The sequence below is a fragment of the Nuphar pumila genome, chromosome 1 (assembly GCF_984573655.1).
Source record: "Nuphar pumila chromosome 1, dmNupPumi1.hap1.1, whole genome shotgun sequence".
Classification (NCBI taxonomy): Eukaryota; Viridiplantae; Streptophyta; class Magnoliopsida; order Nymphaeales; family Nymphaeaceae; genus Nuphar; species Nuphar pumila.
The window spans coordinates 16,258,635-16,277,633 of NC_143249.1; the positions used below are offsets into that span (position 1 = coordinate 16,258,635).

The 18,999-nt window shown below is 38.3% G+C and overlaps 1 protein-coding gene across 1 annotated transcript; it reads right to left on the minus strand.

Annotated features, from left to right (window-relative positions):
* Positions 1-2,063: 2,063 nt before the first annotated feature.
* Positions 2,064-18,759, minus strand: LOC149848130 (glycerophosphodiester phosphodiesterase GDPDL3-like). Its single transcript, XM_090020351.1, has 9 exons — positions 18,431-18,759; positions 17,876-18,172; positions 16,731-16,843; positions 15,934-16,435; positions 14,717-14,755; positions 14,348-14,632; positions 10,495-10,634; positions 2,702-3,188; positions 2,064-2,591 (listed from the first exon to the last, which is right to left on the minus strand). The coding sequence occupies exons 1-9, from the start codon at positions 18,549-18,551 to the stop codon at positions 2,281-2,283; spliced, it is 2,295 nt and encodes a 764-aa protein (XP_089876477.1). The 5' UTR covers positions 18,552-18,759; the 3' UTR covers positions 2,064-2,280.
* Between the last annotated feature and the right edge of the window lie 240 nt (positions 18,760-18,999).

The window sequence follows — 18,999 nt, forward strand, 5'->3', positions numbered from 1 at the left end:
CAATAGGATATTTGCAAATTTAGTGGTAAGTGGAGTTTCACACATAAATTTATGCAAATTTGTGAAAGATACGCAAAAGCGTAGGATATTTACAATTTTTGTGGTTTCGGTTTTACAAAAAAATTGCAAATAAATTTATGCGAGTTCGTGAGGTTTGCATAAAAAAACCTGTGATTCTGGATTTAAGTGGGAGTTGTATCTAACCAACAAATTGTACAATTTTATCGCAATAAGACTTCAATTCTCAGTTGTGAAGGGTAAAAAGGTCCTAACAATGTCTGATATTTGCGATTTTAGACTTCTAAAGTAAATAAAAAATTGTGGAGGTTTTAGAGAATCAATTTAAATTATCCGTCCAGTATGATCATTTTCCGTAAAACAAAATAGAAAAAAATGATATGACTGTCTGCCTGAAGATATTTCTCTTTATTGCATAATGCCTGTACATATTTTGCACCATTTTTTAAACCTCTCATAGAATAGTTGTATATCTTCTTGTGGCAATTTATTTTAAAAGCAGGGTATTCTTAGCTGGATGCAACCCACAAGTTGTCACATGGATATGGCTAGCCCCAAAGGCTTTGCAAGCCGTTCACTCTGGATAACCAACATCAATGGCTGAAGCTTTTAGGTGGACTCTGGGTATAGTTCGTCTTGATGAATGGTATCCAAGGTGGATTAAGACAGTGTTCCATTCCAAGGTTCCTTGGACATGATCTGCTCTACGATGTTTTCGCTTATGCCTAATGGTGTCTGCCTCAAAAGCCAAAACACTATATGTGATCAAGCTAGCATCTGCCAAGAACTACTTCAACCATGTTTTGGCTTGAGCCAGAATATGTCCAAATCTGAATGCCCAAGAGCTACATTTTCATTTCATGAGTTTGAAGTGCCAGCAAATTTAATTGGGACAGGATGTTTAGGACGTGGTTGTCTCGTAGTCAAGACTAGGGCTGTGAAAGGAGAGCTTGTAGCTCGGGCTCATGCTTGGCTTGTAAAAAGCTCATCCATACTTGGGAAATAAGGTTGACAAGCTGAACATGAACAGTAGGTGTTCAGCTCAGATCACTCAGCTCAAGCTTGGCTTGTAAAAAGCTCATCCAAACTTGGAAAATAAGGTTGACAAGCTGAACATAAATAGCAGGTGTTCAGCTCAGCTCGCTCGGCTCATATAAGCTCGGCATGTAGTTACAAATATACATTACATTGTAGTTAACGTATAATAAATAGTTAGTGTTTGGAGGTTTAAATTCAAATACTATTGCTTCCAGCTTTGAAATAACGTATCTCCGGACAAGCCAGCTGCAGCTTGGCTCATAGTTCAATTGCTACTTCCATCCCTGAGACAATGTACTTTTCTTATAAATGAGCCAACTCAAGGTCAGGTCATTTAGCTTGGGAACTTCACCACATTGAGCTCGGTTCGGCTTGCCACAAGCATGAGCAGGGCTTGAACGCCACAATCTCAGCACATTTGACTCGTTTACATCCCTAGATAAGACTCGAACCAATTGTGCTCTCTGCTCCAGCAAAAGGGCACCTGAGTAAGCTAGCATTTCCATAAGAAATTTGCAAGGTTTCACCCTCATAAAGCACACAGCAGTGGACTGTTCGCTAACAGGTGCAAAAGTCACAACTTGATTAATCCAGCAGGCCATTATATCTAACACGGACCACTCAACAAACAATGACACAACTTGGTACGGGATTTTCTCGTTGAAAAATCTGGCGATAAATTAAAACCTTGTCTTCTTTGGAAACACCTCAGGAAAATATCAGCCAATGCAAATAACAAAAACATGAAAATATGAACAATATGAAAGATATAGTTATTAGTTCTCGTTGTGTAAAAAAAAGGTTACCATCATACTATTTCAGAATAGGTAATATTTTGGAAATATCATGATATTTTCAGGATTATCAGTGAAAAAAATATCAACATACTTTCAAATTATCGTGCTATTTTTTCATAGATCATGAAATAAGAACCTTTTATTTAGCTATAATTTGGGTCATATTACAACGAAGCAATAACGAACAATTTTCCGTGTGTGCCTTAATGAGATAGAACAAGATCAGAACAATTTATTGCCAAATGTTGCAGTAAATTTTTTACAGGAAACGATTCCCTCACAAAGATGACAACAATACAGACCCCCCAAAGAAAAAAAAGAGTTAAAAAGGAATCAGATAATCCACAAATGGAAAGAAAAAGTCTTGATTACAGTTGCGAAGACTTAAGACTACACACATGAACAAGAATAAACATGACAGTTCTGATCAAAAAGACAACAAAAGGCTAAGAAGCAGCATGGCCAGATACAAGATGATGCTAAATGATACTTGTCGGGCACCACTTGGAGGTGTTGCAGCTGGTCCTGGAGTGCCACCTGCAGCACTAGCATTTAGTGCTTTTGGTGAAACGGGTGGCAAAGGCTCTTCCAGGACATTTGCATCTGTAAGAGATGGACTTGGTGTTTGTGCTGGTGCTAACGGGCTTTGCACGGCCTGAAGAAGGGCCTGAAGCAGTGAACCAGGCTGAGGAATCTGAATATAAAATGGCTTATCTTTAAGGTCATAACATGCATTATCTGCAGGAGAAACAATAATGGCATTATGCACTTGGTCAGGACAGCTCAAGAAATATGTAAGCTAGTCACCTAACAAGAACAGAAAATCAATCATGAAATGCAAATCTCACTCAAGTATGATTTTGCTGTGGCAGGATAATCAGTGATAAGACCATCAACTCCTGCACCTACGTATGCATTCACCTCCGTATTTGGATCAGAGAAAAAATCCATAGGGATAGATGTGAACTCATTTTGAATAGTGTATACATAGGCTGATATATTAGCAGAATGCATTTTTTTAATGACGTCTGTGGACCCGGTGCTAAAAGAATCAGAATCACCGGTTGTGATTATTGACTTCTTGAGAAGAGCCACAGCATCTGCAAACATCTTAATGTCCTGGATAGCAGAGTCGAGAACAGTACCAATGATGTCCTCGATCTTGTATACAAGCCTGTAGCTGGTTTGCTGCTTCAGTTTAATCAGCACAGCACTGTCTTTGGATTGGATCATTATTTGCTGCTTAGTTTGATTGCCATAACCGGCATCATCCAAAGCCTTAATTACAGCATCAATTATGCTCATACTTCTGTTTCGTGCAAGGTAGGCAGCATTCTACAAAAATGCTCAGCTATTAAGATGCTACTAGATACATCTGAAACAGCTTTTTCCAAAGGCAAGCAACAGCAAATAGAGCATCCACTGAAAAAAAAAAATCATACTTAAAAGTTATCTAGGAAATTGCAGCTATCATAGTTTCTGTGGTTTGAGATGGATGGAGGGCCGTGAGAGTGAGAAGGGCCATGAGAGTGAGAAGTGTGTTCCATCTTTGCAACTTTGGGATCCTAGTGACAATCATATCCAGATGGGTCATGGCCGATCATGGCGTCTCACCCTTGAAAGTAAGAGCTGCTGATGGTATACGGAGGGTTTCATACCTGCTTCCACGCATTCAGATATGCAAAAACCTTGGTTTCTTACAGTCATGGCAGGCGTGTCAGGTGGTGAAAAAATAAAGTGAATGGAGTTCTCACTTATTTTTGAAAATCTAACGAGACTTTGGCCTAGCATTAGTGGGCTGTACTTTTCTACTGGACGTAATGAGATTTTCTTAAACTTTAAGAGTCAGGGTAATCTGGATCTCGTGAGGAAAGGAGTGTGGAAAGTTGCTGGTAGAACACTGATTTGTAATCAATGGTATCCTGGGAAGCCTTGGAAATTAGAGATTATGCTTACCATCCCTGTCTAGGTCCGTCTCCCAGATTTATCTCTGGAGCTTTGGATCACTAATTTCTTCATGGGTGTCACTGAATATCTAGGTAGGAAACTGATCAACATTGATGCTTACACAGAATTTTCAACAAGCATTGTTTGCAAGGATTTACATTGAACAAGCGACTGGGTTCAAACCCATGGAGGATATTGGCATTAAGATTGAAAATAACTCAATATTTAATCAGCCAGTTGAGTTTGAAAATATTCTCTTTTCGTTCGTCCTGTGGTTCGATGGACGATCATGATGGTGCATGTATTTGTTGTCAAGAGAACTCAATCACAGACAAAATTCAATGATGAAGGCTGGCAGAATGTAAAAGTTAAGAAGGTATGGAGGAAAAAGTCTCTACAACCAAGCCAGAAGGATGATTATAATAGGTTTGCAGCCTTGGCATATGCGGGGCCATGAAAGAAATAACTGATTAGTTCTTCAAATATAGGTATTATTTTTCTCGTTTTTTGCTGAAGAGGATATGCAGATCGATGCCCAGGAAGATCAGGAGCAGGAGCATGCTCAAATACGTTCTGAAAAGAAACATAATTCAGAAGTGATTGGTGATATTACATTACATGTTAAGGAGGATAACTCCATGGCTGCTCAGCTTGTGTTGGGTATAGAGCCGGATCAGGTCGGTAAAACTGTCATTTGGAAATAATCTCAGGTAAAAGGAAGTTATCTAATTCCTTGAATTCAGTGTGGAAAGATGGGAACCAAGTTGGTAAGCTAAATCACGTAGCTGGAAGTCCCTCTAAGGTAAGGGACATTCCTCATGGGGAGTTGGCTATTACGGGCATTGTTGGTGAGTCTTCGGAGCATGGATCCAGTTCTTTTGATCTGGTGTGCTGTCCAAACATGATTTTCAAAGCGGGTACAGATCCAAGGTAAGTGATGGAATCTAATCAGGTGTTCAACTAGAAAGAGAAGATTCACACAGTCGAAGATGAGCAGACTGGTTCATCAGAGGATTAGGGAGGTCATGGGCTAGGAGAGAGTTTAATCAAATTTGTAAAGGATATTATTTTCTTATTAGAGACCAAACTCAAGAATCAGGGAATGGACAAAATTAAAGGTGATTTCCACAATTTTCATTTCATAGGGAATCTTGATCAGTATAAGACATGTTGAGTTCTATGCTTGTGGGAGGATGCATCTATCAGTGTTGAACTAATCAATGCCATGGATCAATGCCTCACGGTGAAAGTTACTAAGAATGGGGAAATTTGATTTCTTACTGGAATTTATGCTCATAACTACTATAGTAGAAGGCGGTCTCTTTGGCTTCACCTGTTGAATCAACAGTTTGCTAGCTCGGGCTTGATCTGTTTAAGCTCGGCTCAAAATCGTTTGAAAAAAATAAATGAGCCGAGCTTGAACAGGCAGGTCCAACTCGAATAAGCTTGGTTCACATAGTTATATAAAAAAAATAGATTTTATATATGTATATATTTTGTTCATAGTATTGTCACAAAAAGATGTCTTACCTTAACAGGTAAGTCTTTGGTCATCTTTGGAAGTGGCATGGGTTCAAATCCCATCGTTTACCTCTCTTTCAAAAACGCATTTTACACAAAATTCAAAAAGTTTAAAAACATTTTTAAAATAAAGGTTTTCAGCTCAAGCTGAGCCGAGCTGTGCTAGAGTTCGACTCGAGCCATGGTTGTTCAAGCTCGGCTCGAGCTCGAGCTCAAGCCGAGCTTGAACAACCAATTTTTCTTCATGAGCAAAGCCAAACCCTGACAAGCCCGGCTCATGTACATCCCTAATTAAAGGCATTGAGTCTTCTGATGTTGTTCTGATCACTTCTCAAGAAAAGATGAAACAGGAGGTTCGTTCCTTCTTTCGAGACCTGCTTTATAAATCTAACATTCAGCATGACGATTTTGAGGGGGTGGCTGTTCCCAGGGTGCTTGAGGCTGATAATCTTTTCCTTATTAGCCATATCAAAGATGAAGAAGTATCGAATGTAGTGTTATCGAATGCAGTGTTCGAGATGAAGAAAGACAGTGCCCAAGGCCCTAACAGGTTTCCAGTCTTGTTTTTCCAAAAGTTTTGGTACATTATTGGTGGACATGACTATGGCCATAAAAAGCTTTTTTGAATCAGGTCAGCTACTCAAAAGAATTAACGTGACACATATTGTGTTGATTCTGAAAGTGGCAGGAGCAACTATTATCGACCCATAATTCTCTGTAATGTAATTTTCAAGATCATATCAAAAGTGAGGTTATCTTTCACATTGGTTTGAATTCGGACTTTTTTCTTCCTTCTAAAGGATTCGGTCAGTATCTGAAGGATTTAGGACCATGGTGTACGCACTGAGGGTGAGCTCTAAGTGATAGAGGAGGAGGGAATTTGAGGCAGGGGTTGGGATACTTATCCTCCCCTGGGTAGCCGTTACCCAGCCATAACCATCTCATTGGATTCCCATACATGCTAGGAATCCAATGTGACATGGGGCCTACTACTATCTTAGCGGTTCATAACAGAATGACCCACTACATAAGTGGGTCATAGGATTCCTGACCCACTAAATTGGATCTAATACCTAGATCCATATTTAACTTATGGGTTTCATGTGTGAGACCCAATGGTCACACTAGATCCGTATCAGAATCCAACATCTCCCACTTGGCCATATGGGGCGAACACCCACATTGTATCATAACCGGTGCATTATTTATCACTCTCATAACTATATGACATCATGAGGTTTTATATACGCTAGTTGGATTTCTCCTTCATGATATATCCCTATCATGAGGCTATTCACAAACTAAGTTGTTTTTTCATCATTGTTAATTTTTATGTGAATTTTATGGTCTTATTGTGAATGTTGGTTTTGGTTCTTTCTTTCCTATAATAAATTCATTAGATCCCGGATGCTTTTTCATTTGTATTGCTTCTCTCACCTCCTCAGGAAAATAAGACCCTCCTTAGACCCATTCTACCTAGCTGTGGCACTAAAGAGGCCAATCACTACTGTCACCTACATAGTATGATTTTTGATGTCTTGGCACCAATTAGAACAGTTAGGCTGATGTGGGACAAAGTGGAAGATGGCGAGAAAATGATAAATTCCCTGTTGAGTTTACATGCAGTGGGGGTCATAAGTCAAGTATGAAATGACCAACTATGTGCAGAGGGTGTGGTCTGATGCACTGGATTTTGAGTGCACCCTGCTGACAAGAAAGGACAAGTACATGGTTCCAGCTGGAATGAAGGGATAGTTCAAGCTTGGCCTCTTATGCTACATACTCCAAACATGGTGAGGAGTTGAAACCCTGAATCCTTGAAGGAGTTACTTTATGCTTCCAAACAATAGAAGGAGTCAACAACTCCTTTGAAATACATTTCCCTTGAATTCCAGTATTGGTACTTCCCCCAACTCCTCGCATAACCCTCCAACACTGGTTCCTAAAAAAGGGCCTAAATATTCGGACATTTTATTGGAATCAGTATCTACCACAGCTAAAATCACATACAGTTTCAGAAGTGAAGACAGAATTGGCAGGAAAAGATGTAAGATCAAAAACATTACCCAGGACAGAAGCATAAAGGATATCCATCAATAAAACTAAGGAAACAAATAATACACTACCGTGCATCAAAATAATTCAAATATTTGGTACTGTTTAGTTGCTTTCTCAAAAGCTCTCCTATTGACTATATTAGAAGCAGTAGGACCTAAATGTACCTTGAAGAGTCACAGCATTCATATCTATTTTGAGTGAAAAAATAGCCAACAATAAATTTTCAATAATTTTGTTCAGCTTCATTAAGATGCAACCAAAGTTGAGAATAAGATGGTCTTAGTAGTCAGAATTTTTGCTAGTCACTGTATAAAAGGAAAATGCCAAAGGGAAGCATTTGTGCATGTTATATATATATATATATATATATATATATAAGAGTGTATTCTAGGGTTGATTGTACTATTTTTTCTTATATTTTATATTTTTGTATTTTAAATGTCCTTGTAAAGGGTCTTATGACTAGCTCCCTCTCTCTCTCGTTGTATATTAAGGGGTTTAAACCCCTCTTTTGACAATGCCTCTTAATCATTTTAGACTTAATAAAATTATATTTTTTTATATTGCACTTTGCCCATTAGTGGCTTGTGTTTGTATATGCTATTGAGCTCTTGTATTTGCCCTTAGTGGCTTATGTGTATGGCCCTTGTGGCCTTGTGATTGTGCACCGCTTTGCTATCATATTGCCCTTAGTGGATTTTGTATTCTGCACTTATTTTTGTTGTTTCATTACAGAGAGGCCAGCATTTCCCTACTACTATTCACAAATTCAAAAAACAATGTCATAAATAGTTTAAATTGAAGAACTAGTGCTATTATAGAAGCTTCTAATAAGCAGCATTATAAGTTTGAAATTGACATGGTATTACCAAATGCTGCCATTACTCACTTGAGACAGGCTTCTCTGGAATTTGATTTCATCATTTGCTTCTTAACCAATTAATATAATTGCCTTCAAATTTTCACCTTTGATGCATTCTTTTGACAATGCCTCTTAATCATTTTAGACTTGATAAAATTATATATTTTTATATTGCTCTTTGCCCATTAGTGGCTTGTGTGTGTATGCTATTGAGCTCTTGTATTTGCCCTTAGTGGCTTATGTGTATGGCCCTTGTGGCCTTGTGATTGTGCACCGCTTCGCTATTGTATTGCCCTTAGTGGATTTTGTATTCTGCACTTATTTTTGTTGTTTCATTACAGAGAGGCCAGCATTTCCCTACTACTATTCAACCATTCAAAAACCGATGTCATAAATAGTTTAAATTGAAGAACTAGTGATATTATAGAAGCTTCTAATAAGCAGCATTATAAGTTTGAAATTGACATGGTATTACCAAATGCTGCCATTACTCACTTGAGACAAGCTTCTCTGCAATTTGATTTCATCATTTGCTTCTTAACCAATTAATATAACTGCCTTCAAATTTTCACCTTTGATGCATTATGTATTACTTTGTTGTTAGGCCACTGCTCTCTCTTTGGAAGAGAACAAAGAAACGGCACCATTTGCCTCTAGATGACCATGTTAAATCATATTTCTGGCAGTTAACTTTCCTGCTCTCATCAGTGGATAGGGTTAAAGTCCAACCTAACCACTTTCTTGAGATAGATACTAAAGGTTTTACAGAATTTTAGGTACCTATAAATTCTTAGCATCTGACACAAATATTTTGGGTATCACTACCATGTGCACACAATGATAGGTTTGGATCTGCAATTTATGAAATTAGGATGTGGTATGGCTAAAAGATCTACTATATGAACTCTTAATAACTTTGATGGCAGGAGGATATATATAGACACACACAAAAATAAAGGTTTGTACACATCAGCTATGATACATTCTAGCATTATCTGGTACCATTCCTCTGTCAGATTGGCTTGAAACTAGTAGGACAGCACTAGCCATCATCATCGGTGCCACCTACTCACACCAGAAGGGTACCAGTTAAAAGATTTTTTTTCCACACAAGCTTCAGATTGATCTATTTATCAGTACAAAGGATATATCTACTCAAATGGCCATATTGTTGCTGGTTCCCGGTTGAAGCAAGGCTGGGTGTTTGCCAAGGAGATTAGGCCTTTAACATGGTGCCAGCCATACAGGTTTTCAACATCGCCATCATGGGAAACTGCTAGAATGTATAAGCCTGGATATATATTTGAGCAAACTCTTGTTGTTTATTCAATTTTCCAGTGTCAAGAATATGAGCAAGCTCCTGTTGTTTACATAAAACAACTGGAAGAAAGAAAAGAAAAATCACATATAAATAAGTATAGGGTATAAAAAAAAATAATAAAATGCAAAGCTAATGAATAGAAAAAGATAAATGAATAGAAAAGAAATGAATAGAGATCACGAACATCAATGTGGATATTAACATGAAAACTTCACTCTTTCAGATTCTTCTTTCCAGAAAGTGGTACCCTTAAGTAAGAGGACACATTTAGTTAGGCCGCTAAATATATCTGATTCCAATGGTATTGTTTGAACTTTGCAAATCTGCAACATCTCCATAGTTGCACAATTTCTAATGGACCACAGTGTTCCATTGCCTCCAGCAAAGAGCCCCTTAAAGATACAGGCCATCCTACAGAACTGAGCTTGCTGGATTCAATATCCTAAACATCAAGGCGGACATTCTTCACTAGAATATATTTTATCAACCTTATTGAATCTTGGCATGCAGCCTTCCTCCACTTAGAGCTGCTCAGAATGAACCATGAAGAATACCTTGACCACATTTTATGTCTAAGGATGGTCAACAGTTTTATTAGATGCACATAGACATCTTTCACATATATGCATTCATCTTAACATCAGTTAGTTAAAGATAACCTCCTGAGGTGACTTGTGTTACAATCTTGTACAATTCACGTCACATGGTTCACACAAATACCTTAAACTTTTATAATGTGGCTTGGTCTACATTTCCTGGCTTAATAACTTTTCATGCAATTGCAACCAAATTACATGGTTGTACATCAATGCAATATCAATTCTGTCCAAAATTCTTTTTTCTAAAAAAAACAGAAAATACAAAATTGATTGAGATCAACAATTTATCAGTATATGCAAGATAACAACAGAAAAATAAATGTCTTCACTTACCTCAATGTTCATCAGGATTCCAGTGATAGATTGAGTTTTTGTATAGTTCAAAAAGTTGGACAATGTCATGAACTTTCCCTGATTAAGAAAAGCAGGATTTCGCAAAAGGCCTTCTTTTAAATATGGTTGTCGTATTTCAGCTGCAGAAAACCAAAAAAATAAGATCCACAATCCAGGTGCTAATATAACAGTCTAACATCAACAACCCTACTGAAGTTAATACAGACCAGATGTTAAAAATGCATATAATACTTGATAAAGTGAACATTGACCATTAGATAAAAAAAGTAATAAACTACAGATTGCACCAATAATATATGCCACATGGACAATTCACTTAGTATGCATATCACATATTGACATTGATCCAACACTTGGACACTTTATGGACACAATCAAACCAATGTGGGGCGAATCAACATTGTCTCATTAACTTTATCTATCTATTTCCTTATATAATCTTAATTACTTATTTTGTATTCGCTTGTGTTCTTTTTCTCTTAAATTTTATAAATTGCATTACAGTTCAATTTCAACTTAGTTTTACTATATTCTTTGATGTTTTTAATTATAGTGATTTAGAATTGCTAATCAAGAGCTTACACTTGAGATGATATTTATGTTTTATTTAAGAGTGTCAACGGGTTGGGTTTGGTTCAGACCCAGGTGGAACCAAACCTGGCCCATATTTTCAGGTATGGTATTGGGTCCAGACCCGGGTCTAATTGGACCCACAATAAGAGAAACCATATCCAGACCCGATAAAAACTACATGAACCAGACCTGGGCTATACCCGGTAAAATAATATTTTTTATCATTTTTACATTGAAAAATTATGGGTCTTAATCGGAACTCGAGTCGGGCCCGGTATAAAATTTCACAACCTATACCTGGCTCCATGTATTAATCGGACCTTCGGATCCGGACCCGGGTCTTAATCGGGTCTTCTTATTTATCACCATACCCAAACCCCATAGGGTTTGGCACGGGTCGGGTCTGGGTAAACCCAACCCGTTGACACCATAGTTTTATTGCTCTAAGCTAAGAATCATATATATATATATATTGTATGGTCATGTCCCCATGTTTTAATTTTTGAGAATTTCCATATCACATACCTAGTGTATCCACATTGATGTCCCATTCCTGCATACTAATCAATGTGATATAGCTAATAACCTATTTTAAAAAATACATAAACTAACATACTGATATTTTTAGATCCTTTTCTTAATGAATAAAATGGACAAAACCATCACAATGACAATGCTAGAAATGAAAATGCAACGACTGATGAATTATTGCAGACTTTGCAGTACATAATAATCTTAATCCAGGTCGTGCCAGTAATACAATTAGATTAAAAGAAAAAAACTACTCCAAACATATGAGCAACTGCATGCACAATACATTAAGATCTTAATAATTTTTGCAATATAAAATTTGTCATAAGCAGGAAGAACTAAGTTTGCACTAGCATAGCTTTCCCATCATCCAATTCCTCAAGAAAAATTGGTTAGTTGCAGCTAAGTATTCAGGAAGCCATGGACTTGTTAGCATGACCAAAAGCAACAGGTTAGATTTTGTTCTTAAAATAGAATAGCCATATTAACTGCAAAAAATGACACCAGGGGCATTTTGGTGAATTTACAAGCTGTTACCCTTTATAGACAATGTTGTTATATTTGTTTCACTTGTTTCTCGGTTATATTCTGTGAGTTGTGACAAAAGCAATATTGTATTTGTTGTTGTTTGGAAATAGGCAAAAGTAATGCATTATTAATGCAGGTGTTGGGAAGTCGATTCAGCAACTACTGCATAGAGAAGTGTAGAGGTATCTTGTTGACCAAGTAAAGTCTTATCTATAAATAAGACTATGAGGCACCCTGTGGAGCACTGCAGAAGGCCCTTTCTTTTGTTTCCCTAGGCACCTTATTCTCTCTTGTATGTCATTTTTTAACATCCTTTTCATCAAGTACTTCTCCACTGATGTGTTAAGATCAAAATCTTACATAGCAGACAAGAGATAGGGGTAGAAGCAACAAGACATCACCTCGTGAACAAGTGCACAGAGTGAGGGATCATGTTAACATGGAGACAAGTTCACTTAGAACCTACAAGCACCAGTCCAAAAGAAGACTACCTGTGCTACCTAAAGGTGGTCCAATCTTTGCGTGAAGGCATGAAGCACGTAATTAATGATAGTGCCATAAAAAATTCATATGTTTCTCTCTTTCAAAATTTGTGTTCGAGCTAGGCATGTGTCAAAAAGCACCAACAATGCGAAGTCAAAACAGTTTGCAAAGAAGGGGTACATGGTATATAATGGAACAGAGACATCCAACAAGGTGCCTCCTCAGTTTGGAAGTTTTGAATGGTAAAGGTTATGTCAAAAGAGCAATGAAGAAAAGGTGATAGCAACCAGGCTACTGTATTGTTTTTTAACAGAATGGAATAATCTTCTAGAGCTTTATGTTTTAATGCCCAGTGATATTCAACAGCCATTTCTATGATTTTTTCATTCTTTGTTTAAGATTTATACACACACAAAGTAGCATCCTTGATTATAAACTAAGCTGTGGGGATACAATTTCATATAAGAAGCGTGTACCAGAAAAATAGAAATGTAAGAAACATAGCGCGCACTTGAAAAGGAGGTAAAAAAAAATCAGTGACTTTTTTACCCTCCACAGGTGTGTTTCAAACACAATAAAAATCTCTGCACTTTTGGGCGCTTTTGGGGGAAGATATCCCCAAAGACATGGAGAAAAAAGTCCCCCACCAATATTTTTTCTGTGGTTGCAAACACACCCTAAAAACAATGGATTCTCCACTAAGATGAGCAGATCCAATACATCTCTTGTTGTCTACTATAAGTTGCACTTTTTATTTTATAATTGACACATGAAGCCTGTTTTATTGGACTTGTTGGATAAGCCAAATGAGACTTTTGAAGCACAAGAGAATTGCAGAGATGAAGGGTAAAATGTGATAGCCAAACTAGTAGAACTGAACTTTCCAAGGCAGGTGAGATCACATCCAGGTAATGAGAAAAAAATGGATGGGTGTTGCAATGCTTCCATGTTTCATTCAGCAAACCCTGTTGTCTTGTTTTTCCAACTAAAGTCCCATTAACCAAGCTTGTATATATCTGGGAGTGCTGAATTCTATAACTGGCAGTCTGAGAGATGGAAAGGAGGAAAGGTTAATTCCCAGCAATTGAAGTGTATATTGTGGCAAAAAGATATGGTTCACACAACGTATTAAAAGGAGAATAATGGAAAACAATATAGGATGACTTTTTTGCTACAGAAAAATAAATCTTGCCACATGAAGATTCTGCATTTGATACATGTGTGTTTCTTAAGTATCATCGAAGATAGCTTTGTACTCCTTTCATCCATTAAAGCAACTATCACCATCTGTAGCAGAAAAATAAACAAATAAATAAAAGACAAGCTCTTCAACTTTAGAATTGCAATAAAAAATGTGCCTTTCAAAACATTTCCCAATTTTTCTGGTTAAAAGGGAAAAACAGAGATTATTTCACTAGTTGCCTGTCTGTTAAGTCTATTGAGTTACATGTTTGAAGATGCTACCAGACAAACTTTTATTCACTATGAGACTTGGTCGCATGAACCAAGTGGGATATATCTTAACTCATGTTCTAGCAAAACTATCCTGTAGGTTAAAATCTAAAAAATGGCAGGTACCTTCTACCTAAAAGAATGTGTTTGCTCTTTTTACTGTCATCTATCAAAATATTATTTCCCACGTGATAGTAGAATAGGAGTACTAAAGGGTGCTACTCTATACGGAGCAAATTGTGAGGTATGACAGTTGGTCACTTACGCCTCAATGTTTGAATGTCTTCCCATGTGAGATCAAAGGTGAAAATTCCACCACGTGGCTGAATCTCATTAATTGTAGTCACAAGAGAACTAAATTTTGATTCAGCGACTGTCGTGCAAGATGAAAGATCAGCATTATGTAAACAAATAGGAACACCATCTTTTGTCATTTGAACTGAGCAATCAATGATATCAGCTCCATCTTTTACAGCTTGCTGATATGCCAGATCAGTATTGCTTGCATATATCCCACTAGATCCATCATGTGAGATAACCAATGGTTTTCCTACAAAGCGGTAACCCCATTATATGATTAGGAAACTTGACATCGAGAACAACATAGATTAAGAATGTGACAAGACTGATATACCATGGTTAGAGGTACTGTTGACTGCCTGAGAAAAACAACCTGAAACAGTAAATTTAACATGTCAAGAGTGATGAACAATGTCTCAGCAAAGAATAATGCATCAGGTGTATGCCTGGACAGAATTGCAAACAATGTCTAATATGGCTTGTTGAGCAAGGTTGCCATGATCAGAGACATGAAATCAAAAGGCTCGTTTGGATAGCATAGAGAAGGTGAACAAGAACATCTCTTTTGCCCTATAGCTGATAAGAGATGCATAGCATCAAAGTCTTAATAATTTTAACAAGATAATCAGAAATTCCACTGTATAAAGCAGAGAAATGGTAAGAGAGCATCATTTGCCCCACCAGTAGAACCCCCTCACAGGGAAGAAAACATATTTACTATCACAACACTAGAAAGACAAACAAAATCCAAGACTGAAGAATATTTTGCGAGCAAGTGGAACAGCTAAATGGAAAACTTTAATATCTTCATAATTATGTTTTGTTGTGCAGAAGAAAGGTGACCAAAGCTACCAAATGCAGCTCCACATTTAGTGATATACCTAAAGCTAACAGGAACCATTTCTAAAAGCTTTTACAGAATACCATTTTAAACAATGTGAACCATTTATCACCTTCCAAGACTCTGTTACATATACTGAAGCCAAACCAGACCCACATGATTCAGTGAAACCCTATGGGACAACCATGCATGATATAGTTGCCACTTGACAGAAGTTGGAGTTGAAGCATCCAGCATAGGATAAAAAAAAGAATCTGCACAGTATAATATGTATGTAGACACACGGCTGTACATATGTGTTCAGCATGGTTTATTTACTATCTTAGAAGGTTGTAGCATGCCTAATACACCATAAATTTCAATTTATAGATGATGAAAAAAATCCATGGCTCACAAATCATGAATATAAGGATGGTTTAAAATTGGTATAAAACATGTTGGAATCAACTTCAACACATGCAAATAGTAAATAGAAAATGCTAAACATGATTGAAAGATTAGTTTTTGCTTTTGGAAATTAGATATGCAAGGGCATTTACTTGTTCCAATATATCTAACAGAAACAAAAATTTTACCTCACAGAATTACACAAAGGTTGACCAGAAGAATGCAATTTCGGGAAAACCAAGAAGCTGCCAAAATCTCTATGCAGCATTCACTAATACCCAAAAAGAAAACGAAAAATTATATGATAAAACAGAGAACAGTACCTATTGCAGCTGATGCTGTCACTGGGAAATCTGTCACCACACCATCCACAGAGAAGTCAGCACCCTTGACAAATGATAAATACTCGGCTACTGGATCATAACTGTAATTGTAGCTGAAGGAGATATCATTTGCAAAATCTGATGCAAAGACTTCCAGGCCCATGGAATGAGCATCTGAGACAAGAGAAGTGTGAGGCAATAGATACAGATCAGAAGTCGTTGGCCATATATAACTCTTGGGCACAAGAATTCCAGAGGCAACTGTCTTGACTTGTGTCAAGTTCTTCAAGAGTGAAGCATAAGTCAGGTTAGTTGACGGGTCGGTAACTTCTGGATCTAGAAAGCGGAAAATTAGCTTTGTCTTGCTCCCTCTTAGCCGTGATGCAATACTTTTCAAGAAACCAAGCTCTGGGGAGGAAATATAGTTAACTATTCCCCTTCTTGACACAAAAATAATATATGATCTCATGCTCAGATTATGCTGTGTGAAGAAGAAATCATGCTGCCAAAAACACAAAAAGAGAGGGTGTTAAGCCATGAAAGATTGATATCTTCTTACCAAATACAAGCTTGAGCATATGGCCATGGCCTAGTAGGATGCCCTAAATAACGCTCTATCTGCACCAGTTCTTCCTTGTGTCACCCTAAACCTGCTTATCTAATTATGAATCTCCTAAAATTCCCTAGATGTAGTTCAAATGGAGCATGACTGCATGAGTGTTATTGCTATCAAAATTCCAAGGACCAAAATAAGTCACATTCCAAAAATGTATATTGCAAAGAATATATGGGCATACCTGCACATTCAGCCAGAGACTTGGAATTGGAGGATCCATTTGTTGCAGATCATCAACTCTAAGGATCTGTAGGTTATCAAACAAGCTTTGCCTAGAATTAATTCCCTGAATCACTGGAGAATGAATCAACAAAAGGAAAACCATTTAATGCTTAAATACCAAATGTTAGACAGAGAAAATAGTGATGGGCCCATCAAATTCAGATCACGGCACCAACTGAAAAAGTCATGATATAAATATAACAACATGTTTCTGATTCAAGCTAGCATGTTTTGGATTCAGACACATGCTTAGTTTATAGCAACATAAAAGAGGCACAATTGCAAAATGAACATGGTTTGACAAACTGCATCGTCAATAAATGTAAAGGCAGATTTGATGGAAGCCTTGCATTCAAGCTATGGAGACGAGCTTGAAGTGATTAGATGAATTCCAAGACTAGAAAATAAAAAAGTACTGCTAGGTGGCAATTCCACTGCATTTCATGAAAAGAGAAAAACAAATGCCTATGCCTAAAGGAAATGACAATAGCAGGCCTTCTAAGGCAGATAATGGAAACCCGCATTAACATCAAACAAGTCCTTTCTGAACCAATGCACACCCGTATGACAAATTTTCACATAAAATGAAAAAAAAGTTGTGTAAATGGTTTGCCTGAGGATAGGATGGATAATGCGGAGGCGAATCATCCCCGGAATGCATTCGCAGGTCAATATGTTGAATCAAGTTCGTATCATGTATGACTTACATTGCAGAACTCCCGTGAGTTCCGAAAGAGGCACTCGATCTACTCCGAGACCACACACAGACACTATGAACTCAAAAGGAAAAGCTGCCCATCAATCTCGTCGGCCCGTTTCTCTCGGGCAGAAAACATAAAGTATGCTCAGAATGCTCATGAAAATCTAAAGCCCATAACTTGAACTGGTTATGTGTCTTCAACGTCAGGCAACCAGCAAGAAATCAGACACCAAAAGTGAATCAAGGACACCGGGCACCAACAGTTAATCATAAATCTTATTTGTAATCCCCCGGAATTCGTATCACAAATATCACAAATTCTACATGCAGAGAATGCAGAGGTCAGTATCACAGAGTTTATAGCTCAGATCAAAGGTACGCACAATGGCGGATGAAGGACTTACAAGAGACATTGTTCAGAATGGCGTCTGAACTGTAATCAATCGGGAAATACCCTTTCGTGGAGACGCCATTGACGTTGTAGGTCTTCTCCTGGTTGGGGAAAACATCCATGATATTGGTGAAGTTGGCGAGATTGAGATCGCGGGCGCACACGCCCACTCCGTCCCGCGTCAATTGCACGTCGCACCAGTCTACGGTGTTGGGGAAGCTCAGCGATCTCACCAACAAGTACGCCAAATAGCTCGACTCCGGGACGAGCCCGGAGAACCCGCCTTTCGCTACCACGAGCGGCGGATCACCTGAAATCACAGACAGAAGGAAACGAATCACCAACCACAGACCCGACTCTCAACGCGGCGAAATTGAAGGAGCACCACACGAAAATCCCTTCTTCTTCTTCTTCAACTTCTGATTCAGAAGCAAAAGTTTCGCATTCTCCTCGCAAAAGAACGGAGCCACGAAGCTCTCAAAATTTTCTGGTTGATTTCAAGAAATCGAGGAAAAAGAAAGTTCATCTGGGAGAGGTGATGTGAAAGAGAACGGAGGCTCATTATTACCGGAAAGAGTCTTCCATGTGCCCCCAGTTCTGGACCGCCGACTTCCGGCGGCAGCAACAAGAGATGGAGAAGAAGAGACGAAGCACAGGACCAGGAGTCCGGCCAAGATAAGCTTCAGCATTGCCGGAAGACCGATTTCGATACTGGATCGGCCTCTTTTTCCGGGCGAGCTGCGCCTAGCTCCTATGAGAAGTATCAGGAATGGAAGTGAGAATGAAGCTTCATGAAGCAGAGGAAAGCAAAAGGAACAACCTCTCTCTCTCTCTCTCTCCGCACACTTTTACAGCTATCCACCGCCGCTGCCACCACCACCACCACAACACCAACAAAACTTGACACCACTGGAAAAAGCTGACAGTGAGAGTGTGGAGGACTGCTGTCCCATAATGACACCCCAGCATGCTCGCTTTTGTGGATGGGCCCCACACGCTCCGTCTCAACCGGACTAAGTTTAACGCTCAAAACGACAAACCAAACATGGCGCAGCGGATTTCAGGCCGAAACTGAGCGTACATGCAATTATTGGAGAGTAAACGCATCTTGCAGAAAGGTCTGACCCGTGTGTTCCG